The sequence below is a fragment of the Mastacembelus armatus genome, chromosome 10 (assembly GCF_900324485.2).
Source record: "Mastacembelus armatus chromosome 10, fMasArm1.2, whole genome shotgun sequence".
Lineage (NCBI taxonomy): Eukaryota > Metazoa > Chordata > Actinopteri > Synbranchiformes > Mastacembelidae > Mastacembelus > Mastacembelus armatus.
In genome coordinates, this window is record NC_046642.1 from 2,592,086 (window position 1) to 2,619,770 (window position 27,685).

At 41.8% G+C, this 27,685-nt stretch overlaps 1 protein-coding gene across 3 annotated transcripts in view; it reads left to right on the forward strand.

Moving 5' to 3' along the window:
- Positions 1-205: 205 nt before the first annotated feature.
- LOC113144407 (transcription factor COE3) overlaps positions 206-27,685 on the forward strand; it is a 127,733-nt gene continuing 100,253 nt past the window's right edge. For all 3 annotated transcript variants that reach the window (XM_026330459.2, XM_026330461.2, XM_026330460.2), the window contains exons 1-5: positions 206-844; positions 18,974-19,130; positions 20,557-20,620; positions 22,956-23,011; positions 26,697-26,770. In XM_026330459.2, the coding sequence (XP_026186244.1) occupies positions 711-844; positions 18,974-19,130; positions 20,557-20,620; positions 22,956-23,011; positions 26,697-26,770 (485 nt within the window). In that variant the 5' untranslated portion in view covers positions 206-710. The remainder of the gene's footprint in view (positions 845-18,973; positions 19,131-20,556; positions 20,621-22,955; positions 23,012-26,696; positions 26,771-27,685) is intronic.

Sequence of the window (27,685 nt, forward strand, 5' to 3'; positions counted from 1 at the left end):
ATTTGGACGTGTCTCCGCCCCCTCCTGGTCCACGCCGGTCCCCCGGGAGCTGCCGAGCCCCGGACCTCTCCGCCGGGACAGAGGAGCCATAAAGAGCCGGGGAGGGAGGGGATGAGGTTTCTTGCTGCCCAATCCCCCTTTTCCCCCGGGAGCCGCAGCCTTCCACGGTCCGTCCCTCCCTCTTGTTTGCTAATCATTTCATTTTACTCCTTTTTGAAGCGGTGGCTTGTTTTTTATCCCACTTTTCATTTTTCCACAATCAGCGGCTGCTCGCCTCCCTCTGATCCCCGGCTCTACGCGCTCCGTTCTCCTGGCGTCAGGCTCTCCGGATCCCGGCTGATTCTGCTCCGTGTGTGTGTCTGTCTCTCGGCTCCTCTGAGATGCTCTCCCCGCTCTACGCTCCTCTCTCCGCCCTTTTTTAACTTCACAGAGACGCCGGTTTAAAGCCCGGGCTGTTGCGAGCCGGGGCTGGGATCTTAAGCAACCCCGGAGAAACCCAGAGGGATCCGGGGCTCTTCACTGGATCAGGACCCGGTACTTTGGGGAAGCTCGCTAGTGTCCCCCACCCCTCCTCTCCCTCCCCTCATCGCTTCTCTTTTCTCCACCTTAATCCAGGTGGTCCTTTGGCTTTTTGAGTGGCTGCTACAGGGAGGATTATTCTTCTTCTTTCTTGTTTCTGGTGAAGACAAAGCTCCCAGAAGGACACTTTGATGTTCTCCATCCAGGACAGCCTCCCCCGGGGGGCCCTGACCATGAAGGAGGAGCCGCTCCCCACCGGCATGACCCCGGTCCGCTCCTGGATGCAGGGCGCAGGGATTTTGGACGCCAACACAGCGGCCCAGAGGTAAAATCTCAACTTTTCATCTCTCTGCTTCCCGGTGCCACTTAGTCGATTAGTGCATGAGCTAGACACCGTGAAGGTGAAAGTCGTGTTTGCGTCCTGCAGGATCCGATTGTGACATGCAGGCAAGTTAAAAACCAAAGTTAGAACCAGTTCGGTCACATGGCTCCGGCTGCTGCAGGCACAGCGGTGAGAAGACGAACAGTACAGGAGGAAGAGGCGAAATAAGTCAAACACAGAAAAAGCAGAAAACCCAGGACTGCAAACTTTTAGTGTGTCAGAGCCTGAACGAACCGGCTGGACATTTCTACTGTTACAATTTACCACAATTAACATGGTCCCGTTTCTAGTTCGGAAAAAATCCAGTCACATTTTGTATGACAATAAAACTGAATCTCGTAAATTGTCACTTCCTGAAATCTTGTGAGATATTAAGAGTTTCCCCATTTTTTTCAGCGTAATTCAGAGCAGCAGGATCGGTAGTTTCAGCGCGGTGCAGTAGCCCCATCTTGCCGGTTTGCTCCTCCTCTCCGGCGGATTCCGGTTCACCCGCTGCCCGGTGCAAACGCACAGACGCCGAATTGCTTTCGCACTCCCTCGGGTCTTCATGAACCAAACGACAACTTCAAATAATGTTTCCCTTTACCACAACGCGGCTCTGATCCTTCATTTAAACGGATCTGACGTGCGGTTTGGTGCGGCACGAACACGCCGAGCGTAGAGAAGCGGCGGGAGGAGCGCGGAGCTGCAGCCGCTTTACGCGTCTCTTCTCTGGGATTTTTGAAAGAGGTTTAAAGTTTATTTAGACGGTAATTAAAAGGATCACTACCTGACAGTTTAATTAATCGGCACAGTGATTTCTTTGTCTGCAGACGGGTTAGAATATAACATGTAATGCGGTGGGTCCAGTTCAATAAATGCAAATTTAAGCGGTTTTTAAATGAACCAAGTCGCGGAGGAATTAAAGCAAAATGTAACTGGGTCACATTTAATTGGCTTAAATCAAAAAGTTCACGTGCGGGATAAAATAAATTCATGATGCAAACAGTCCGCAGACATCAGACACACGCAGTTTCACTTTGACAATCGATTTTTAAAAAAATCTGGAGCTTATAAAACCTCACAAAATTAAAAAAAATATCTTATTTTACAAGCTAGAAGAGCCTGAATGACCAAAACGCCCAGAATCAGCAGCGTTTTTTTTTGTTTTGTTTTTTTTTTGTAGAAAATGCATTTTAAGTCTAGAATAACTAACTAATTTAAGAGTTTTAATGGTGATAAAATTCTCCATTGTCCTGCTCAAACAGAGCTCGGAGGGGCTGAATTACTAAAACCGTGTCTCCCGGGGGGACCCAGGTGAGCTGAAGTGAAATTTGACCGCTTTACTCAAATAAATCAATGCAGGATTTGCAGCGCAGCCTCAGGTTTAAATCACCTGAACGTGAAGAGAGAAAATCCATCACCAGTCTGAAGAAGCTCCACATGCGGAGCGCACACGCATCCATCACCCCGCAAAACACGCACAGCCTTGTTTGCTCCCCCTGACCTTAACGCGTTTTTAAATACAGTTAGTTCGTTTCATGAAGGGATTTTGTGCAAAATGAATTTCTTCCAAACAAAATTTCTCAAACAAATGAAAAAGTAAACTTACTTTAATAAAAACCTCAGCTTGCAGATCCTGGGGTGTTTAGAAAAGTGTGATTTAAAAACACCTGCTTCACATCAAAAGTGAATGAAACTGTGAGACATTAAAACCCAACACTCCGTTTTACTTGATCTGAAGCAGAAACAGAAGCAGTTTTATTGTCCAGATATGTTCAAACATAAAGCTGTCAGTAGCTTTACAGACAGAGGATGGAGACAGAAATAAAACTAACACAGACAGTGATGTTAAAGGCAGGAGACGAGAAGTGTGAGAACAGATCTAGATTTCTACACCATAACCAAACATCCTGATCTGAAGAGCTGCAGCTAAAGCTTATTCTCTTTTAATCTGCAAATTATTCTAATTGATTATTTATCTTTTCTGTTCTCAGCACAAAATCTCTTCATGGTTTCCTGTTAAAACATTGACAACAACAAAGCTCACGTCTAAAACCCAAAGGTGCAGGTTTTAATCATAGGAGAAAATTCAGTTTTTGCTTGAAGTGATTTTAACAATTAATTATTTATAAAACGGACTTATTAATAAATTTACTCAGCTGTAATCTAAATATCAAGTAAATAGTTGATAAATGTATAAAAAATGGCTGTAGTTTGATTTGTGTGTCTGCAGGGGGATAATATATGTGCATGTGTGTGTTGCTCAGTTTATATGATCAGTTTGGGTTTAAAGGGGCATTAATACGTGCTATTGTATAATGTGCATGTTGCACATGAAAATATGACATGAATATTAAGCAGGTCTATGGAACAAAAAATTAATTTTTCCTCAATTTATTGTTAAACAGTGACAAATTCACTATATATATAAAGTATCTATGTAATTTGGAGAAAAAGCTCCAGGAAAAAAAAAAACAAAAACATTGCATGGGGAAAAAAGAAGAAAACCCAGACAGATGAGGAAAAAGTCCACAGGACCGATTTCAGCTGCCATGACGGGACTCAAACGGAAGCGTTACCAGCCGGGTGTGATGGGAACATAACAGCGAGAGCAAAGATGGAAGTGAGCCGCGTGTTCAGGGCGTCACTGTAGAACTAAGACGTGTTTGTAGGAGGCGAACGGAGGCTGAGTTTAAGGGAAATAAAGCGGCGAGGTTTTGTCCTCAGCTCTCTGAAGGGCAGGTCTGAATCGAGCGTGCTGTCCTGTCAGGGTCCCGTCTCAGTTCCTGCTCGTGCATCAGCATTTAACCCTCATGTACAAACCTGCAGACGCCACTGAAATTAACATTAAAGTGTAAAATGTGGTGAGATGAACATGAAGCCTCAGTCTGCTATGAACCAGAGGCTCTTTAAATCACTGGAAATGAGCTGATACAAATAAAAAAATAAATACTCGAGTGCAGAGAGATGAAAAGCTGTTTTCTATGTAGTTCAGGGGTTAGTGTTTCGCTGGTATCTTCTTTTTGATGTTGTGCAGCTGCAGATTTGTGGTGTTTTGCTTCATTTTTGAGGGAGGAAAGTGATAATGAAAGTTTTGAGTGTGCTGTGCCTTCTGCTGAGAGTGGGGTCTGAATGGTGTGTGTGGAGCCCCACAAAAGGATTTTACAGTTTGGACAAACATACATCATCCTTTGGAGCTTTGATTGAGATGAGGGAAAATCTCCACACAAAAGAGGAAAAAACTGGAGGAACCTCAGGACAAGCAGCATCTGATGCAAATCTAGAAAGACAGATGTGTAAATACAGATGCAATGAGAAGAGACAGAACAGGAATGACTTGAGATTTATGGACAGGATGTATTTCAGCCTGCAGCGCTGAGAAGTAAAGGAAGATGAGGTGTTGAATCGGTGGTGAGGTTTGGTGAGGCTGATCTGCTGCTTTTGCCCAGGCTATTTTTAAGCTTCAGATAAATAAAGTTTCAGCTTACTGAGCGGGCCCATTTAAATCAGCCAAATTTACTTTTTACAAATTTGCCTCAGAGGGTTGGACTGTCTGCTCTTAGAGTCTGGATTCAGGCAGGAGAAAAACCCCAGAGAAACAAACCTTTAACTGGATCAAAGTAAAATCCGATCGGTGGCGTTTCTCTGTGGAGGTTCTGAGTGGAAGCTGTGGATTTATGGGTTTCTGTGTTTTAAATCTTCATTTGGAGGAAACTGGTCAGGTGAACAATGAAGCTGCTGGTTTTGAATCATGTCTTTCAAGTCAGTTTTATTAATTTTCCCCAAAATCACATTTCCCAGATTCAGAGGGATTTACAGTGCGACGCAGAACGTCATCTGTTGTCAGATCGCTGATTCTGCACAGAGCAGGCTGTGCAGGAGCAGCTGGATGTTCTGAGTGGGAAAGGCTGAATTCCTGCACCCTGTCAGCACGACTTCATTTGGCATCTGAATTTCAACCTGAACCTATTATATTTCTATAGTGAAGCCACAGGTGTCAGAAAGGAGCCCAGTCTCAAAATCTGGGACCATAACAACACAAATTACCGCTAAATTAATTGCTGCTGCGATCAATGTGAAATCAGTAGGATAAAATAGAAATAAGTGTGTGTGTGTGTGTGTGTGTGTGTACAAAGGACAAAGAGAAAAGAAGAAAATCTTTTTCAGGTATTTATACAGTGATTCAAAACTAATAAATCATATTGTAAATCTGTTAATGCTGTTAATATTAAATTAATAGTTTAATATTCAGCAAAAAATCTATATATTCAGATAAAAATTCTGATTATAATGTGGTGAATGATGATAATAATATTAGGTCAATTAAGTGCAAATATCAGAATCTGAGCGAGGAGTAGTTTCTCTGTATCACACAGCTTCTGTAAAAACAAGCAGCTTCAGGAAAGTCTGAGAATCACTCAGAAATGAAGCGATTTCTCTACAAAGATTTTTGTAGAACCACAGCTTTAAGTGTAAAAACCTGTTTTATGTAAAGTATCAGGTGTGTTGTGGAGTTTGCTGGAAAAGTCATGTGTTTGTAAGATGTTAGACATAAACAATCTCCAGTGTAAATGCAGAAAAATCTGCTAAACATTTATTCTCCTTAAACACCCGAACGTTAAAACATGCACCATGGACCTGCCACTTAACCCTGAGGATGAAGCCTCAGTCTGCTGCAGTCTGACATGTTAAACATGAAGGAAGTCCAGGTTGGTTGGAGTCATTGATCCCTGAAGGGTGTTTGTTTGAAGGATGATAAGCTGATTTAAGGGTTTGGAGGACGAGTGCGGAGATCTGATTGTGTGCGCTGCAGATGTCGGTCGGATCTTTGGTTTTCTGCAGACGCGTAAATAATGAAGCCTTGTGATAACGGCGTGTTTGTGTTGTCAGCACTCGCAGGAAGACGCTGGTTTGAGTCCCATGTGGTGAGATCCGTTTGTGACGGCGATGAACCGACGTCTGTGTCAGTTTGCAGCTGTTTGCCGTCACATCCCACGCACACACAGATTCAGGATCTTTGTTTTTAGTGTTTCTGTGTTTCCAGGTGTGAACACAGGTGAGGAAAACAGTCGAAGGTTTCTATTTACTTCCTGCTCTCACAGTGAAGGAGAGAAAGTTATTTACTGAAATCACAAGGATTAGACTAAATGACACTTACACACTGAAACAAACAAAACCAACTGATCCAGGAAAAAAAAAAAACTCTAGATCTTCTTAAATGAAAACACACTACCTGTGAATATCTGGAGCTAAAGGAAAAAAGATTGTAAACATCTAATAAATGTAGTTTCAACTGTAATGTTTTTTTTACAAATATTTTTATATCAGTGGAGGCACATCTGGAAGGGTGAACGTTTTAACATGATTATTTCTGTTGCATTACAGAGTCTGATAAACTATTCAGGAAGTGTCCTACAGTTTCTGACACTTTATACTTTTAATTTTGTAAGTACACAATATGCACCACAGGCTCCCAGCTGGACTCAAACCAGTGACTCGACTCCACAAACGGCTAATAAACACCTAAAAAACACGTGTTCTCCATCTGTTTTCATATGTGAGCGATTAATGCTGACGGTTCACGGGTAGAAACTTTACGCAGCACGAGAAAACAGGAAAGTTTTGTACAGAAAAGTGACTCGTCTGAATTCACCTGCACATTTGTCACTGCTGTAAAAACTTCAGACGAGGTCAGAGGTCAGTGCTTTGCTGTTGTTTTGCTGTAACTTTCCTGCAGAGGTGTGTGTGTGTGTGTGTGTGTGTGTGTGTGTGTGTGTTTCAGTTTCACACATAATATCTGCTGTTGTAAGAGCAGGCTTTCAAACAGCCCAGTTTCACATGGGTAATGCTCTGTTTTTAGTTGAGAAATAGAAAAACAGTTTATGTGGCATTCGGAAATTAGTTTGGCACCTTATAAACCTTTGCATACAGCTGCACGTATTTTTGTGTTTTTGCATATATAGTATCCAGTCTGCTGGGGGTGGTTTGCATCCAGCACCGGTGTTCAGTCTGTGCACGACACAGTTTGTGTGTCTGCACAGTGTAACAACATGTGGAAAGAAAAGTAGATCAGTGTCAAACAGTTTGACTTTTACATGGTCAGCACCTTAAACGTCTCATCCAGCACGACCCACGTCTGAGAGCTGAAGCCATCACTGATCACTGGGAGGATGGTTCCAGCGGTTCTTAGCCACACTGCTGCTCCATGTGTTTCATGGAAGCTGTTTGTGACTCACATGGAAGTGCATGTTGTGTTAGTGTCGTGTTAATGTCCAGACAGACCAGCTCACAGCGTTTCTGTGATGTTCGGTGCCGGCAGTTGGAAAAACGTCCTAATAGCGACGGTGAAGAGAGACTCCAGCTGTGTCTGTGATGGATGTGAAGTCGTAATTAATGAGTGACACCGAAACATCTTCACATCATTCAACGTCACCTCGCAGTGAATTCTGCTTTCGTAGGAACCGAAGGTGCTCTGGCAGAACATGGGACGTTTGTTTGCTCACGTGTGTGTAACAGGTCACACTTATATTTATTTATGTGTCTGTGCAGCTAGTGTGAGTGAACCATGAACTATAGAGAGAGACCTCTGCTCTGATTATTATTTTACATTCTGCTGGGACTGATCTAAAAAGAAGCTGAACATTTTTCATGGTTAACTTGAGAAAAATTGATTAAAATGATGAAGACCTGTGTTTATTATTTGTCTGGATGTGCCTTCTGACAAACTGACACTTATTCAGACATGAGACCGACCTGGGAAACTGCTGCTACATTCATGTGAAGAGTTGTAGAGTTTTAGCAGTTTCTCAGATGGTTGATGCGTTTTTAAACACCAAGAATCAAACTGTAAATTTCCAAAAGCAAAAACAAGAAGAGAATCAGAAACCTGTAATTTTTTTTTTTTTTTTTTTTTGCTGAAATGGTGAAATCCATAAAATGTCCGGTGTCCTTTTCTTCAGTCACTCAGTCTTTGCAGTCCGTCGCCCTCTGACCTTCAACTTAGCTTCTTTTTCTCTTTTCTTTGTGATTGTGTTGAAATTATCCTGAGGCTCAGTCTGCTTTTTAGCGTCCGTGCGTTTTTCCTCATCAGACATTAAAATTTCCTGCTGTGCTGATCAACACTTGAAGTTGAGTTGTACAATCAACAGCCGCCACGTTCGTCAGATTATTGGTCTTTGCTGCTTCTTCAGTCAGACGATTTAAATCATTTTTAGAAATGTTCATAATAATCCAAAGCTAAATCTCATAAACAAACATCTTATTGTTTCAAACGTTGATTTTCAGAATTTTCTTTACCGTCAATGTGCTTATATTTAAATAATGAGAAACGTCACAGAGCAGTCGCCTTAAAGGACCTGACTTTTATGAAACAAAGGGGCAGTGCTGGTTAAATCTGCAAGATGTTACCACCATTTTAAATTTACGACCCAATGCACTTTACGTTAATAAAAGTAGAAATACCACATTGAAAAAAAACGATAACGGTGAAAGTGCAGCATTCAAAATGTTATTGCAGTTGAAGTATTGTATGTAAATACAGTATAATCAGGAAAATGAGCTTTAGTATCAAAAATGTGACACATATTATTTAATTAAAACAGAATTTCATATTTTAAAAAGCTCTTTATGTGTTTTCGTCTGAAACTGCAGCCTCAAGACAAATGTAGAGTAGTCAAACATTTCTCTTGCCCCTCCCTGACAACGCTGCAGAGAAAGAAAAAAAAAACAGCAGACTGAGTGATCCTCCTGCCCTCATGCCCTATCTTTGTCCTCTGGGCTTAGGGAGTAGTGGCTGGTGTGTGTGTTTGTGTGTGTGGGGATATAGACTTCAGGTTCCCGGGCTCAGCGATGGTGGTGTTGGTGAGTTCAGGTAGGGTTGGGATCAGGTGAATAATTGTCGACTGGGGGATTCCCCACTTTGGTGGTGGTTTCATTTGTCATCGGCTCAATCATCGTGCGTTTGGTGTTATGCTTGGTGCTCCCTGGCGACGGGGCACCCATTTGTAGGAAGTGACAGATGCCTAGACTCTGGCAGTGATGGATCTGAGAGACTTTTTTAACAGACTCATGGCAGCGGCGGCAGGATGATGGAGGCGTCACCGTGGCCTCTACTGCTCAGTAGTTTTTGCTTCCTCTTCTTGAACATCTTATTTTCCCACCTGGGTGAGAAAAATGCACTTTCTCCTGTGTTTGTCAACACCCTCCTCCCTGCTCCTCCTCACAGACACACAATTATAGTCTTCTGAACGCCGCCTCAAGAACGTGTTTGATCATTAGACCACCAGCAGATGCCATGTCAGCCTCGTTACTGTAAGTCCACCCTTGTCCTGAACCCACGGTCCCTTATGAACGTAGTGACACAGCAAAAGCTGCAAACACTTACCTGAGAGGAGCAGGTGAACAGATTGATCCAGAAACTCAGACTTACCGAACCCTGAATGCATCGCATTGACCTAAAGACTGACTGACTTAAAGAACATGATGCCAAACACATACAAGTACAACTTTATTCAACAAATCACATTTGAAAATTAGATTATGAAATTGTTTTATTTTTCTTAGTTTCACTGCTTTCACATTGGCCTCACATTTACTGTACCTGGAAAAAATGGTAATTTACAGAGACCTGCAGGCACCATACTGAGTTTAATGCATTTAAAACAAAATATTTTATAGTTTAAATCTGCTGTTGAACGATTTTATTGACCAAACTCCATTTGACAAATCAGATATTTTATGTTCTGTGTAAGCACCTGCCTATAAATGTCCTTTTCTACTCAGTCTTCCCTTTAAATTTCCTGACTAAAAAGCAGAACCCTGAATGCACCACACAGTTTGAGTTAAAAAATTCAGTAAAAATAAGAGAGATTACCAAATTCAGAAACTAAAGCAGGTTAAATTAGTAATCAGTCTGTGCACACTGATGAAATGGTTTCCTTATTATTATTTCTTTATTTTGCAATAGTTTTAATACAACAAAATAGTCAGTGATCAGATGACATTACTGGGCCAAAAAAAAAAAAAAAAAAAAAAAAACTGAGAAAACCTGAACACTGAACGCACCATAGCAGCCAGAGTTTGATGAATGAAGAAGAATCAGTTGACAAAAACGCAATAAAATTTGAATTTGCCAGTATTTTCTTTTTTCACCAAACTGTATTTAAACAATTTTATATTTTTTGTAAATTACCTGCAGATTAGTTTTATTTCTTTCTTCTTGTTTTAGTTCAATGCAGAACAAAATAATGAGAGAGTGTAATGAGATACAGTCACGTAACCAGAAGAGTATTTTGCTGAAACCTGAACGCACCACAAAGAGTTTGCTGATTTCAGTTAAACAAATGCTCACTTTTCCTCCCTCAGATGACTCGCTGTGTGAGTTTAATGTCACAGCATGTTGCTGGGATGTAAATGTTAATGATTTGATTGTTGACAGAGCTGCCGGAGCAGCTGCACAGTCAGTTATTTTAGTGTTATTGGTATTAATGTGTGCATTAGTGTGAGTCTTGAAGGTGAAGCTGCAGAACAAACAGCTGCAGGTCGGAGTTTGACGTCCGTGAAACCTCGTCTGCTTTTACACTTAGATGCATTTTCACACATTGAACACCTCACAGAACGTACTAATTAGCACACACGGTGCTCACACGCTCGCTCAGGAGTAAGTGTGTGAGCGTGTGCAGAAGCCCCTCAGTCTAAAGACTAATTTGTTGGTAATTGCAGCATGACAGGAGCAGCCATTCCAGCATCGAGCCACCGTTTCCCCGAGCCAGTCGCCCTAATTAGGAATGACACACACTATTAAGGTGCACAAATGGAAATCAGTCAGCGGGCGTTTCCTCCCCGACGGCACTACCGCCGCCACTGCTGCCATCGAACCTGCAGCAGCAAGAAACCTCCCATGGTGCACTTGTGATGGAGTCACCGTCTTCAGATTAATATGAAAAACAACAGGACGTTCTTTCCTGCAGCAAAAGAAGTTGCACCAAAATTGAAAGAAAAAAAAAAGAAACGTAATAAATGCTCAAACTGGCTTCAGTGATCAGGTTACTTGTAGTTACTCCCAAGTTTTTTCTCTTTTTGAAGCATTTCCAGATAAGAAGTAAGGATTTTGAGAAACGTCCTCACAATGATGGAGTTTAACTTCATCCACGCAGCCATAGAAAGAGACACACACACGGCGGCCGTCGTCTCACCATGGTTCAGCCTCGACTCATTAGTTCCTATTACACGGCTAATAAGCGTTAACCAAACACAGAGCTGATTGGGTGAATGTATTCAGTCCTGCATGAGCCAACACGCTGTACTGTACATGAACAGTGTGTGCATATTTCACTTTCCCAACACACATTTACAGCAGTTAGACTGTGTGTGTGTGTGTGTGTGTGTGTGTGTGTGTGTGTGTGTATATGCTTTGTTAATTAAGGACATGATTATGTTCAGCACTAACATTCAGTTTACTTAAAGGAAGTGATGCCAAAAAGTTCCTACACAACAGAAATGACTGATGCAGTAAATTTAGCCAGCTGAAAGTGACTGGTTGATGTTGGACAAACATGGCACTGATGGCTATAAGAAACCAGTGTTGACTGTTGGTGAGAGAAACTGACTTTACAAAACATTTTTACAAACTATTTACACATTGTGGTTTTACTTGAGTACACAATCTGAGTACTATCTGACGTAACCGTGTATATTTGGATGTTGTTTAGCATCAGTTAGGATCATGGGGGTGTGAGTTTCTGTCAGTTCTGGTCTGAATTCAGATTAACTTTCAGATACACATCTGTGGCTGCAGTCTAAGTTTGTGTGTGTGTGTGTGTGTGTGTGTGTGTGTGTGTGTGTTGTGTCCTGTTGAATCAGATTTAAACATCCACTGTTTATTTGATTAACATTCTGGCAGACAGGCACACAGTGCGTGTGCTGTGTGGCTGATTAGACTGGTGTGTGCGTGTGTGCTTGCGTGCGTGTGAGTGTGACGCAGCAGCCACACTGGTTAGACTCAAACAGCGGTCACACTCCATCTCCTGTTTGATTAATGTCGTGTTGTGTAAGTGAGCGTCCAGCACTCCGACTGCAGTCTCTAAGCATCAGGAGGATTTTTTGTGTGTTTGTGATGCAGCTTTTTGGAATAACCTGAAGCAGAAGCAGTTTTTACTGTGTTCACCACCATCTGTTGGGGCTGTTGTTGACCCTGTGTAGTGCCTACAGTAGAGGCAGAAAAGCTGTAGTCTTTGTGTAGAAGGAGCTCAGTGGTATTTAAGTCTTTAAATTAAATCTTAGACCACAATCATAAACATGTTTTACACGACAATGTTTTGTCTGAATCATGTTGTAAATGTACAAGATGAGTGAAAACACATAAACACTCAGATCACTTTGTATTTGAGCCATGAGATGAGATGAGGTGAAATGAGATAAGATTAACATGAGGTAAAATCAGATGAGGTGAGATAAGATGCGATGTAAGATAAGCTAAGATGAGATATGATGATCCTTGGCTTGTCCCACAAAGGGGAAATTGATGTTTGTTCCATATAGTTATAGTGGTCTATTAGCAGACATGGAATATAGTATTCATAAATATGTTGTCATTAGTGTATAATCACCGGAAGATACCAACTGTTGCATTCTCTTAATATTAGAATGAGCCTTTTAAATCTACATAGCGAGCGGGTCTCATTTCATGGAGGCAGCCATCTTGGGCCCTCGTGTTTCTACAGTAGCCTGGAATGGACAAACCAACTACTGGCTCTAGATAAGGAATTGTGTTTTGTTTTTAAGGTAACAGCCACCATACCCTTCCTCATTCCTGAAAACAGCGTAGGGTGTGAGGTGAGCTCAGAAGCCTGCGTTCTGCAATCTCACCACTAGATGCTGCTAAATCTTTCACATTTTACAAGCTGCACCTTTAAATGGACCAGTTCACCTAAATAACACATATTTCCTCTATTCCCTTTACTTGTACAGTCAGATGGTTTTACTTTGTTTACTTTGGTTCATTTGTTGACTTACGGTCACCTCCATGGTTCTGAGGCAGAAACCTCTGCAGATCTGCACAAATAAACCCCAAAATACTGCACCAGTCATAGAATAGCACAGGGTGGAGGCAGAATATGATTTGTATAAACTGTTTAATTTGTACACATTCTAAAGACCATGAAGGTGGAAATAAAACTTGACTTAATTTAACATGTATTTATATTCCAATACAACCACAACAAGTGTTCCACTGTCTAAATACTAATGGACTGCAGCTTTTAACCAAGGCTGATGAACTGTCTGCTATAACACAAGGCTGTAACACTGATTAAAGGCTGTGTTTTTAGTTGAGTGTTGTCTCGCTGTGGTGTGTTTAAGGTACAGTAAAAAGTTATTGTGCAAAAATCAGTTCAGTGTCCCCTCCTGTGTTTGCACAAATTACAAAAGTGCAGCTTTACAACATGTAATTGTTGCTCTTAAACAAAGTTAGTAGTAGGGAAGAAAACTTTAACATCTGTGCATGCTGACATTTGTTTGAGTGTGATATGTCTTTATTATTCACATTTTTATCTTTATATATATATTTCATTATTCTTTTAAACATAAAAAAATGTCAGTTGCAACTTTGTGTTGCCAAATGTGTCATCTTCAGATATCAAAGTGTGAATCTGCCAAATATTTGCTTTGCATTGATACATGACAAATAAAATGAGTTTAGTTTAAGAGTCTTGGTCTGAGATATTAGTATATTTAGTGTTTGACTATTTTTGTGTGGGAAAATGATTGCACCAATTAATCACTTATCAAATTAGTTTCTGATGAATTATTTTGTAGATGGACAGTCAGCTTTAATGTTGAAAAAGAGGTATGACAACAAGTCTGTGCTCAGAATTGAACCGTGGCGGCACGTGCAGAACCAGTGGCTGTTTACTGGGATCACTGGCTTTATTGCAGTGTTCAGTGACGGTGTTCAGTGTGTGCGGATATGGACTGCAGCACCCAGCCTGTGTCGCTCAGTAATTGTTTGCAGAGCAGCCGACACGACTCCTGCTGACCTTTAATTTCAGGCTTTGCGGTGAAACCGTGCAGGTCGGCGGCCCTCGTTCTCTCACCGTGTTTGTTCTTTCTGTGTTTTATTTTTTCTCTCTCTGGCTGTTGGTGTGTGATTTGCACTCCGGGCATGTTTGAGCGAGCCATGTGCCATCGATACTGTTTTTATTACACCTTGTGCCAAGTGCTAACAGCCGGATACGAGCGGCGGCGACGAGTGGATGCAGCCGCAATTAGCATAATTGAAATAATAATAATGCTAACGAGCTTTCTGAGTGGAGGCAGAGCAGAGAGGAGAGGATGAGCGGTGGTGGCGGTGGCTTCGTCACCGTGGCGATTGGCTGCAGAGCTTTGTGTGTAATTGGGATAATGGGGTGGTTTAGTGGTGGAAGTGATGCTTTTGATGGCATCCAGAATGAAGCAGGTGCCAAATTCCCCGTTTGTCTCAGTGTTTGTCAGTTTGTGTTTGGCAAATTTAAAACCTACAGGTCTTATCAGGTGTAAATAAAAACCACAAAAGTTCTTCGTTAGCAGAGGTGCCATAACACTGATTTCACAGTGTTTTCTGCAGGTTTTTGTTTCATTTAATTCATCCTGTCATTTAATTTCTGACACATATTGTTGTACCTAGAGTGAAAAACACATTCAAGTGAAAAGAATACAATATTTTCATCTATATTCAGATCAGCTTGTTTCAGGAAATTACCACAAATAAAGATAAGAAAATATAAACTGTGTTCACTAACACAGGCCCACTGAAGTGTCATCAGTGCAGAATTACAGAGCAAGTCCTTTATGTCACTTTAAAAAAGTAGGTTAGAAACCTCAGTGGCATCTACTGTACATAAAATGAATCATGGGGGAAAAATAAAAGCTATGAAGAGCAGCAAATAGTAAATGAAGAGTACTGACACAGAAGTAATCAGAAACAAAGTGAAGATTCTGAGTCAGCATGCATGTCTCTGTCCATCCTCTTGCCCTGCTACAGCTGCATGATGAGTCCAACAGAAGGCTGTTTCCAGTGTGTGGCTGTACACTTTGTTGGAAGTTGACTTACAGAAATCACAAACCCTTAGTCAGTGTATTTCTTTGGTAAGCATGGCAGACACGTCTAACTCGTCACTTTCTGGTGATTCTTAGCCCAGTGTTCCCTCAGTTTTTGCTCTGGGTTTGGTCTCCACCACCTCCTGAGGGAAATCTCTGGCTCTTTAGCTGTTAAATGCTCCACTATGTTCACCAGCTTGTCTCTGACTGTCTGTCTGCTGTTTGCTGCCGAGCAGGTAGAGAACTGTGGCTTTTTGCAGCTGCAGCTCTGAAAACAGCTGCTGAAACACTGAGGCCCAGAACCAGACTATGAGAGCAATGACAGGGAACGAGAACCCTGAAACACTGAGGCCCAGAACCAGGCTAGGAGAGCACTGACGGGGAACAAGAACCCTGAAACACGATCAGCTGAACGTTAACATGTTCAGCTGATCAGTCACTGACACACACCTGGACTTTACACACTGGCATCATCTATGCAGCTGTCTAATAAAAACACTGATTAAAGCTGCTTTGAAGTAGAAAACCCCGTTCTAAACAGGTAAGAGCAGCACTGAGTGCAGGCACTGCAGCAAAAAATACCTGCAAACCAGAACAACTTATCTAAAGCAGCAAAAAGCCAACACCTTAGAAATCCACATCCTCTCATCTGCTACCAGGAAACTGATTTGGTGTTTTTACTTAAACATGATTAAAACATTCAATGAATTATCCAAATAGTTGCAGCTCAGCATTGTACATAATATAAAACAGGTTAGCACCATTAGTCACCTCAAACAACTTAAACCTTACAATTCTGCTGAATGCATCAGTAACAGGAGACCAGTTATATAATATAGCCTACTGCTCTGCATACAGAGTACTTTGACTTGTGATACCTTCATACATTTTGCACACGTTGTTTGACTACATTAAACGTGTATGAAAATAGCAGTGAAGATAAAAACAGATGTTTTTTTTCCTGCAGTGAAAGTCTCTGGTAGTAGAAGTGTTGAAGCCTGCCACGCTGTGATTGCTCACTGTGTCGGTTTATTTTTACTCAGCTGATTTTATTCCCACCGAACCGCCGTTGAAACAGACTCCACCCTGACAGACACACACCTAAGCTGCCATCCTCCTCTCGACTCCACCGTCCACCCGGCCAAGCGCTGCGAGAAGGAAGAATTAGCTTTCACCAAACTGGCCTACAAATGAGGCATTAAGCATTGGTAATGGGGGTGCAGAAAGGTCACGGCTGTATTAATCTGCCGTCTGGGGAATACACCCCTGAGCCGACAAACACTGAGGCTGAGAGAGAGCAGGCGAGTTTCCAAAAACAAACCCTGAGCATGAATAAATATTTATCTATGCCCCAGCAATCGTATTGATCATAAAGCGTTTTAGGAAACAAAACGAGCAGGGAAATGAGATTGATGTAAAAATATTCGACTGTTTTGAGTGTTTCCCCCTCAGACACTTTGAAACTCTCCAGGCTGGGATCAGAGGTCGCTTCCTGCAACAACATCGATTTTTATTTCACGATCTACAAGGATTTTTATTCACTTTTACTGAAATGATCTCATTGATGTTTTTATTCTGACAGAATGAATTAAAGGATTTTTTATTTTTACCAAGTGTGATGCTGAAGCTTCTGACGAGCTTTAAATCAAAAGTAGGATGACCTCTGACCTTCAGCTAGTGATTATCATAGTGTAAATAATCAACACTATGATCAGAAGTTCATGTCCCAGTCAAGGAATCATTACACCAACAAGATGATTAAAAATTTCAGTGAACGTTTGAGGGACAAAACATTATGTGTTTAGTTCAATTTATTATTTATGAAAATATTCAATAATGGGCCCAACACAGAGCCAAGAGGAACCTCACATGCATTTCTTTAATCATTTTAAATATATTCATTTGAACATACTGGACCATGTTCTTGTCTGAGAACAGTAAATCAAAAGTAATGTGACCTTTGACCTTCAGTCAAAAAAAATTATACACTGTTCATATTAGGAAAAACATTTATGCATTGTCCCATTTAAAGATACGTTTCTGTTTCCTGTCCTTTCATATAAATCAAATTGAACATTTTTGTTCAGTTAAGTTGAATTACTTTTAACAAAGTAACACGGTAGACAGGAACAAGTATAGTTAACGTTTATCTGCTTTAAGAAAACTGACCACTGTCTTTCTTACAATGTACGATCAAATGTTCAGACAAAAACAATATTGTACGTCATCCTCATCATACATTTATTTATGCCTGAAATAATTTTAGTGTGCATGTTTTAGTTCACTCAGTTGTTTTTCTATGTAGCAGGTTGTAAACTGTTTTCATGCATTTTCCAGTGGTGTAAAATACATTTACATACTCAAGTACACTTCTGAGGTTTTTGTACTTTACTTGAGTATTTCCATTTTCTGCTACTTCACACTTCAGAGACTCCTTGTACTTTTTACTGCACTGCATTTATCTGGCAGCTGCTCCAAGTGTCATTCGGAATTAGATTTTTTTCTGATAAACTGAAGAACTAAATGATCGTTTATGGCGTTAAAATGTCTTAAGCTAAAAAAATATGTATTTTTTGAAAAACTTGAATTAGTTGGAAACTGATGAAGGTTTTTTGTGGTTTTCATTGGACACTGATGCTGCAAACACCTTGTAAAATATGATGCACTGCTGTTTTTTTTTTTTTTTTTACAGTGTACCACTGATCAAGCATATATTTTGCAGACGTTCCATAAAGAAATATTTTTAATGAAATGTTGAGTTCATTTCCTCCAGGTACTGGTGCACACTGTGGTAAACTTCAGGCTTCAGACGTTCCTGTAAGAAACGATGGAGACCACAGACTTTTTTCTTTAATATATGGAGGTAGATAATGTCCTCCCCCTCCTGCTGTCTGACTCTCAGCCTGGAGGAAGAGTCTCATCCTCCTGGGTTTTGGCCTCTGTCTCTACAGTTTTTCAGGCTTTTATGTGAAAGGTCAGGCTTACAGAGAGGAGGACACACACATGATAAAGCCGTTCGGTTCAGGTACCTCCCCGGTTTCAGTCACCTGAGGAGTTAACCGCTCGCTGTGTCCTGCTGTGTTTTATTTAAGTTTACCCAGAAATATTGTACTAATGAGCCCGACTGATGGTTGTAGTGCAGATTGTCTGGAAACAGGGTTTGGAAGGTCGTGGCCTCAGCCCCTAGTTCGACATTAGCGTGTGATTCCCAGCTGTGTCTTTGACTGACAGCTGAAACACACAGGCTCTCAAATTCAGATGTAATGACGGAATCAGTAAAACAGCCTGCGTGGGTTTGTCAAAATCATCTCAATGCAAAGTCCGCTTATTGTACTAGGCCTTTACCCGGAGGTTTCATATTGAGCTGTTCTTTATGGGCCTGAAACAGATTATTTTCAGATCAAGTGATTGATTATTTGGTGAGAAATGTCCATCACAGTTTCCAGAGCCTAAAGTGACATCTTCAAACGTTTGGCCTGTCCAACCAACAGACCAAACCTGCACATTATTGAAGTCAGTCAAAAAACAAGCAGCAAAACTTTGTCTGAGAAATTGTTTGGTGTTTTTACATAAAAAATAGATTAAATGATTATCAAAATAGTTGAGTTAGTTTTCTGTCATTTATACTGGATAGTTTATTTATACAAAATCACCCTTTATTAAAATCTCTTTATATATTTTGTGCAGTAAAAAGTTCAATATTCATCATTAAGTATTTCATGTGATAGAATCTACATTTATACATAAGTGCAGTACTTGTACTCTTTCCTGGTTTTTAGTGTTTGCGTAGCGTTTTTATGTTGCAATGATCTATTGGCTGATCGTGTCTGTTAATTTATTGATATATCTTCATGCAGATGGGCTGTAACTTTAATTACATTCTGTTCCTTTTCCCGGTATCAGCAGGCAACTTTTCGAATAGAAATACACATGTAAAGGAACAATTGTTGGTGTTACAGTTAACGGCCAACACCTCTGCAGTTTCATAAAGATCCTCTGTCTTTGTGTGTGTTTCAGCGGGGTGGGTTTAGCCCGAGCTCACTTCGAGAAGCAGCCTCCGTCCAACCTGAGGAAGTCCAACTTCTTCCACTTCGTACTGGCGCTGTACGACCGGCAGGGGCAGCCGGTTGAGATCGAGAGGACTTCCTATGTGGATTTTGTGGAGAAAGACAAGGTGACTTCTGTTTTTTTTTTTTCCCAAGCTTCTTGTTTTCTAATCAGGTCCCAGAGTGAAAAACTACAGTAAACCTGGACACAGAAGATTAATCCACTGCTGAAACTAGTCCCCAACAAAATGCTCTCCTGTTTGTTTGATTAAAAAAAAGACAAAGTGAAAATGTGAATTCATCCGCCACTGGAAAATAGTCAACTAAGGACCTGATTGCTCCTGTTTGTTTAATTAAAAACCAGTGAGTGAGCAGCTGCTTTAGAAAGATACACTTTAAAAATAAAATAATGTATTTGTGTTTCTATAGATTTGTCTTCAGCTGGACCCACAGAGATGGTAAACATTGGCTGCTGTGTGTACATGGGATTTGTTGACAATAAGAAAAATATAAAAAACGTGCACCATCTGAAATCACTCCTGTTCCTAATAGTACTAATGATAATAATACAAACATCCAGACAGGTTTGGGGGCGTTTGGTCTTTGATCCGTTGCCAGCTGGCACTAAATCCTCCCCACCACCCACTCACTCACCTCACCTCTGCTTTGACCTCTAGTCTCTCGCCCCAGTACCCCCCCACCCCCAACACACACTGGGACTGAGCCAACACTCCCAGGCACAGTTGGCACCGAGCGGCCGACCGACAGAGGCTGAAATGAGAGAGACGGAGAGAGAGAGAGTTTAGGTGGAATGAAATGAAATAAAGGCTGAATGAGAGAAGAAATGAAGGGCAGGAAGGTGAGGAAGAGTCAAGAGAGAAAAGAAACAAAATCAACAGAAGAATAAAAAAAAAACGTTATTTCACAGAGTGCACAATGAGACTGATGACTATGTGTGTAATTGAGTCCAAACCCCGTCCAGAGACCGACAGCAACAATGAATGTGGTGTCCTCAGCATAATCTGTGTGGATCCAGAACTTGGTTCAGCTTATTGGTCTGAGCCGTAGACCTCCACTATTGTCCAAAAACTATTAAAAACACAGCAGGGAGCCACACCGCTGACCTGGCTCACATGGTTCTTCCTCACCAACAGAGGCCCGTCTTTTTCCAAAAACCAGCTCCACATATTGTTGTGTGCAGAAAAAAGGTCAAATTTGTTTTAAACTGATTTATTTAGTATGTCAAATTTTGAGTTAGCAAGTAGAAATTTGAATTTATTATCACAAGGTTTTGCCATAAAAACTTCCTGTTTAAAATATTTTATAATGATATTATTTTTTCCTGTACTTGTGTAGTTTTGGGCCTAGACAGAAATGTAAGAAGAGCATCTAAACTATCAAACTATTTGTTAATGTCTTATTATTCCTTGATAACAGAGATGTGAACGTCCATCAGAGAGGACTCAGGCTGCGTCGTGGCTGCGCAGCTGGAAACCTGTAAATGTTTTGTCTCTATCACAGTTGAATGACGAGTGATTTGTGTTTGTGCGACAGGAGTACAATGGAGAGAAGACCAACAATGGGATCCACTACAGGCTCCAGCTCCTCTACAGCAACGGTGAGACTGATCCCTGAGTACACACACTGATCATTTAGTTAGTGTGAGGGGCTTCAAAGTAATGGAGCCAAAAATATATGTTTAGAAAAACGTGGAATATCTTGATGCTGGAGCAGGAAATACTGATAAGGAAAGCCTTATTAATATTTTCATGCTTCTCTTCAGGCAGTTTGGGGCACTTGCTTTAGGAAACATAATCTAACACAACTCAGACTGGTCTCTGTTTACGAGAATACACCAAATACAAGTTCCTGTGGTCGTCCCACAGCCCCTGACCCCACTCCTCCCAGAAGGAATAGAAAAATGAAGCAGTAACCTCGTCTCCTCCAAATTATGTTTATTTACATCAAACATGCAGCAGCAAATATGTTTGAAGGAAAATGTGATTAAATTAACAATATTTGGAAAGTTAGCTGCAGTAAAATGTTCCCAGATAACGTGCAGGTTTTCCATAGAAATGCCTCCACCTGCAGAGTCCAGCTTTATGACCCAGTTTGTGTTCAGACTCTCAGCTCAGAGACAAACACTGAACCTGAACCAAGTCATTGAAAAAGATGTTGTCTCTGAACATCACCCGGCCTGTGGCGTTTGTTTCCTCGGTGTAACTTGGGATGGTTTAGTGCCAGAGAGAGGAGGGAGGCAGGGTTACATAGCTGGGCACAGTTTTACCAGTTTTAATGACGGGCATGTGAAACACGAGGAGGAGCTGAAGAAACATCACAAGGTTTGTAAAAGTTGAGGTGACTTATGACCTCGGTCACCCAGCGTGGAATAAACAGGGTGAATATCCGGTCCTTTTAAGGACATGTGATCCCCAGGGTTGTTCGTGGACTGAAAAAAGATGCTGCCAGTAAATGTAATCCAGCCAGCAATGTGGTGTTATATTATATATATGTTACCTCCAAAACCTTATTAGAATTTAGTACAATTACTATTACAAATACAATTACAAATACAATGTATTTGCTTATTTAAGACCCCCAAAAACCCCTTCAGGTAATGAATGGCAGCGTGAACCTGAATGGAGGTTTTTAAATGGCAGCTCTGTAGGTCAGGTGACTGGATTCAGATCTGCAGCACTGACTGATGAAGAGGAGGTAATGATGGTTTGTTTCCCACGGGTGAAACGGTCTGTGTTGGTTTGTAGCCGAACTTTCTGTGGATGAATTACAGTTGAGAATTTGTAGAATTTCTATTAAAGGTCACCTCAGTGGACTGTTTAAGACTGAGAGGCTGGAAAAACTTTGTCATTATCAGCACACACACACACACACACACACACACACACACACACACACACACACACACACACAAAGCGAGCTGTACTGCAGACATCTGGAATATCTGACAACTCACCAAACCTGAACTCTGTTTTGTCCATTGGGGGGGAAATGAAGGGATCTTTAGCTGATTCAAAACACACAGCTAGGCTTTGTGCTGGCATGAGTCCAGACCTGCAGGAGGAGGACGGCCATAATGCTCTCAGACCCCCGCAGAAACGCCAGATAAAGTGGGACATAAAAGAGCGTTTTCTTCCAAGGTGGGATAAATCACTCTAATATGAGTCGGCATCGTCGGATTAGCATCGTACGGAGGTAATTGACCTCATCTGCAACCGGGACGGATAGCCGCCATTTAGTCTGCAGACTGCTCAGCACTCAGCGGCAGCACGAGGAGTGAATCATGTCAATTAGAAAGCAGAGGAAGCTGCGAGGAAACGGCCTGAAAAACAAGAGGAAAAAAATACCCAAACCCACAGCATTGAGCACAATTAGAGCTGCTCCGCCGCTAACAGGTGTTCCCTGCAATTTGCTTCCTCCACCCCATGTCGTGTTTGTGTCACGTTTACGCCCGGATGCATAGCTAATAAAAGACAAGCAATCCTGATTGATATTTAATTTGTCGGAGAATGAGGATTCCTTGTTATCCTTGAGGAAGAAGTCAGCGGGGGGGGGTGGCGGAGCGCTCTGCAGTTAAAGGCGCCTGGCCTATAAATAATAAACAGCTCTGGAGCCGCGCTAATGTTTGTTTTTGCTGAGGGGGGTTAGCGTGGCTGGGACGAGATGACACGAGCTACAGAAAGCATAAATACACTACCGGGACATAAATAATAACAGAATTCATTTATAGCACATTATTAGGAATCTTTTGTTGGGGGGGATTTTTCTTCTCTTGTGCATCAAATTAGCATAACAGGCTAATGCATGCATTGGTGGTGTAAATGTGAGGCAGTCGATTCTTCTCTGACTCCAATAACTCTGACAGTAATTCTCATATAAACTGTGTTCAGCCGAATTATGTGACAGTTTTTATGTGTTTTTTTTGTGTTTTTCAGGCATCAGGACAGAACAGGATCTTTATGTTCGGCTGATAGACTCCATGACCAAACAGGTGAGAAGCTACAAACACCCAGAACCTCTTGACTCACCTGAGTCCAGGTCTGGGATTCAGCTTTATATTGACTTAATTCTTTGGGGCCTGTCATATAAAAGAAAATTAGGGACAACAAACACACGCATACACACCAGAGCAGCTAGAAATACGAAACCTGAATCCTGAGGAGGCAGGTAAGATGTAATTCCTGTAGGAAAACACAAGGAGAACCAACCAAGAACCAACCGTGTGTCCTTAAAATTTCGCTGCAACAGCCGATACGCCGCAGTAGGAAATGTTTTCACTGGCTGGATGATTATTATTGTTGTTGTTGTCTTTGAATAAATGAAGCACTGTGTTTGTTAGCAGCAGCAGAGTCTCAGGAGGTGGTTGAGGTGATTGGAGACCAGAGTTCACGTACCTGGTTCTGGAAGGATGGAGATACTGGTTTCATGTTTCACAATGTGTAATGATATATTTTAGATATTATCATGTTTTTCAAAGAAACATGATATTAAAGTGCAAGTGAGCAAAGCTGTAAAATAAATGTAGTGTGACATTTGCCTGTAAAACATAGTAGTGTAGAAATATAACGTGGCTTTAAAGTTCAAGTACCTCAAACTTATAAATACAGTTTTCTTACTTGTGTTAAGTACAGAGTCACTGGATTAAAGCTGCGGGAGGAGGCCAGGAAAGGTTAAGGACAGATGGAGGTTCAGGTTCAATGTGTGAAATCAGAGCAGCATTTTTCTCTGAGCTGAGTCAGAACAGAACCAGAACCTGGACTGTGAGAGCGGAGGCTTTAGTGCAGAGGAAATGTGGTCACAGATCCTATAAAACATATTTGCTGTTGTGTATTAATGTCATTTGGCTCAGAAAAGCAGCAGTTTCCTAATGAAACTTTGTGACCACTGTAATTCCTGCTAATAAAGCTTTTATCTCAGCGAAGATTTGTCAGAAATGAAAAGTTTTTTCACTCAGGTGTCACTAAACCGTTAACCCTGGTCTGAACAGCAGGTTTCCCCGTCCTCTGGTCTTGTAGAGCAGTTCTGTACCTGTAGAATCTGAAGCTAAAATGAGGCCCTAACACAGACTGTTGCTCTTTCAGGAAACACCAGAGATTTTGCTCTGACCCTGAAACTTCAGCTTTCCAGAACTCATGAACCCCTTTTCTATAAATTCTGTAATGCTTTTAACACGTTTCTCTAAACCAACATGACTATAGACGTTAAAACTGCTGGTTCCAACTGCAGAAACCTGCTGTATTTTTGAGGTCTTCTGTAAACCCCCAAAAATTCCCTTAAACTCTGTTTTCCTTCCTCAGTCCTTAACTCTGGACCTCCTCTGTATCTCTGACAACTCTTCTTTCCATGAAGAAATCTCCTCAGGAACATGTGCCATAACTCTTAAACTTGGCCTCTGTCCCCATCCTCTACACCCTTCGCTAAACCCGAGCTGTGCTGATGTGTTTTCCTTTCCAGCTGTGTAGCTCGGTCTTGCAGCAGGTCCTCCCAGTCCTCCCACTTTTCCGGTTTTCTCTCACTCAGAACCCCCATGTGGGTTCTGAACCTGTGAACGGTTCCTGTGCCAAGAAAAACCCCCAAATATTTCCAGATTCCTGTTGATCCTGCAGAGTCAGTCCTGTAGTCCCCCCTCACCTCACAGCGCTCACTTCAGAAAAATGAATCTGGGAATCATCCTCTGAAAGTACTTTTTTAGGCATTTGATGGATTTTATAACTAAAGTGTCTAATAATTAACACCAATAACAAAAGCATAAAAAGCTGTAAAGCAAATTTACAAAAAAAAAAAAGTGAAGTTAACTACAGGAAGTGTGCAGATACCCCAAGGCAGCTTATCAAACACCTGTCTGATCTCCTGAACATCCCTCCAGCTTATTCTGTCATAGCACCCCCACCCCAGTTGGGCCCTGTCGGTATGTCACCGATCGATGAATCAAGCGGCCCCCCGACAAAGCGTCAGTGTGGAAACCGATCAATAGGCCCTAATGTGGCACAGCGACGGCACACTGGAGACAACGATCCTGACACCTCCTCACACCTCCACCTCCCACTACATGACACCCCACCGGTCGACAGTCAGACCTGACAGACAGGTTGGCTGGAGGCCCCGCGGATCGATAAAACCCAGTCGAGGGCCTGTTAGGGGCCCCCGCATCCACAGGATTATCAGGGCGAGAAGGAGCAGCCGGAGAAAAGCTGAAGGACTCGGTACTTTCTCACCTGGGAGAGAAAGATATAGATTTTAAACCCGATTCTAACTTCAAATCTCAAATTTCCAGCAATTTGTAGTAAAGATCACGTTTCTGATATTTCAGTGCTGAGAAAGTATTACGATGTGTGTCATGTTTCCAAATCAAGCCCCCCGAAAAGTATCAGCACAGCGAAGGTCTAAAGCTGCAGCTGGTCCTCACAAAGACAGGCAGGGAGAGCACACACTCACAGCAGAACATGGACATTAACCCACAAACCAGCAGGAAAGTCACAAGCTCGTGGGATTTTTGCATCAGGAATGATGTATAAATATCGACCAGCACACACACACTCACACACATCCCTCCTGGTCAAACGGAGCGTTTTAATCCAGAGGAACAGAGCCAGGATCAGGATCAATAATGCAGAAGTGGTCGTTATCCTGAAAGTATTGCCCCCCAGGGGTGTGTGTGCAGGGTGGAGGTCTGTTTGGACTATAAAGGTGGATGAGGTAGTGGTCGGTCATCGTAGGAAAAACAGGGGGAAGGACGGACACACACACACACACTGACTGGAGTTCATTTACAATCACCAGGGTATTACAGAAAACACACACACACACCTCCTCTCAGCGGTCATCCATCATCCGGACGCTGACATGACAGCTCGGTGGGGGGGGGGTGGGGTGGGGCGTTATCCCATGGCGACGCCCACCATCTGGCAGGGAATTCTGGGAAGGTTGGAGGAATCTGAGACGGCTGAAAGGGGAGGTGGGAGGTAGTCGGAGGCCATGTTTGTTGTTGGCTGCAGATGGGGCGTGGACACAATTACAGCAACACCTGTACACATCCACTGGTTCATCTCCACTGTGAACTGGTTCCCAGTTACATGAAGCTGGCTAATGTTTGAGGAAAAACCAGTTTACATGGGCAACAGACTGGTTTCCTTCTACTGTATATTAGTTTATCTGTAGGGTAAACTGGGTAATCTGTAGAGTAAACTGGTTTATCTGTAGGGTAAACTGGTTTATCTGTCAACTGGTTTATCTGTAGGGTAAACTGGTTTATCTGTCAACTGGTTTATCTGTAGGGTAAACTGGTTTATATGTAAACTGGTTTATCTGTATGGTAAACTGGTTTATATGTTAACTGGTTTATCTCTAGGGTAAACTGGTTTTATCTGTCAACTGGTTTATATGTAAACTGGTTTATCTGTCAACTGGTTTATCTGTAGGGTAAACTGGTTTATATGTGAACTGGTTTATCTGTCAACTGGTTTATCTGTAGGGTAAACTGGTTTATATGTGAACTGGTTTATCTGTCAACTGGTTTATCTGTAGGGTAAACTGGTTTATATGTAAACTGGTTTATCTGTCAACTGGTTTATCTGTAGGGTGAACTGGTTTTTATGTAAACTGGTTTATCTGTAGGGTAAACTGGTTTAAATGGATGGTGAACTGCAGCTTCTCACCTGTCTTCTCTGTCCCATCAGCCCATCCTGTATGAAGGTCAGGACAAGAACCCAGAGATGTGTCGCGTCCTCCTCACCCACGAGATCATGTGCAGGTAAGACAATAATCAACCCTGATAACGACGTCACATGATTCGCTGCCTTGCTCAGTGGCAGGACACATGACATGTTTTTGGACCTTTTTTTTCCCTCCTGCAGCTCTTTGAGACATTGAAAGGTGTAATTATCTCCTCACTGTATGTGTGTGGGGTGTTGGTCGATCTTTGTTGGTACGTGTGTGTGGAGGGTGTTAATTATGCTGCAGAGGAAGTGTCCATGTGTGTGTACTAACAGTATAGGTGTCATGTCTTGGATTGTCAGACGAGTTTCAGCTGGAGGGTGAAAAAACACGATGTTTTGCTGTCACACAGGGAATCGGCGTATTGTACCGACTGTTGTTTTTCGGCTCTTGCGTGGCTAATGCTAATTACCAGCAGGTGAGCCGATGTTCTTTTGTTTCACCTGGTGTAGCAGGTGCTGTCGGGCAGGCAGGGGGTTGAGTCTTGTCCTGTTAGGTTACAGATTCAAATCCAAGCAAATCTAAATGAGCCAAATTTGAGAAGAAAAAGCTGAGCTGGGGAGGCTCTCCGTGTCTGGTTAATCACCTGGTCCATCGGTTGGATTTCAGTGTGAGGAAATGGAAGAAATGTTTTCAAATTTCTTCAAGCAAAAATACCAAAAGTTTCATCACATCAGCCACAGCTTTAGGAAGTTTAGATTGATCTAGAATGAAAAGACTGATCACTAAATCTCTGCACATCCGAGGCAGTGTCAGTGTTAAAATACAATCACTTCTACTTATTGTTAGTATTTCACATTTATTTTATTTTTTTTAGTGTTTTATTATCGTATGTCAGATCGAGTCCTTTGAGCTGCATGTTGTTTTTTTCTTCATTTTTATGTTTGGATGAGAAAACATGCAGCACCACACAAGCTAGAGAGACAACACTTTGTGTGTATGTCTGTTTGTA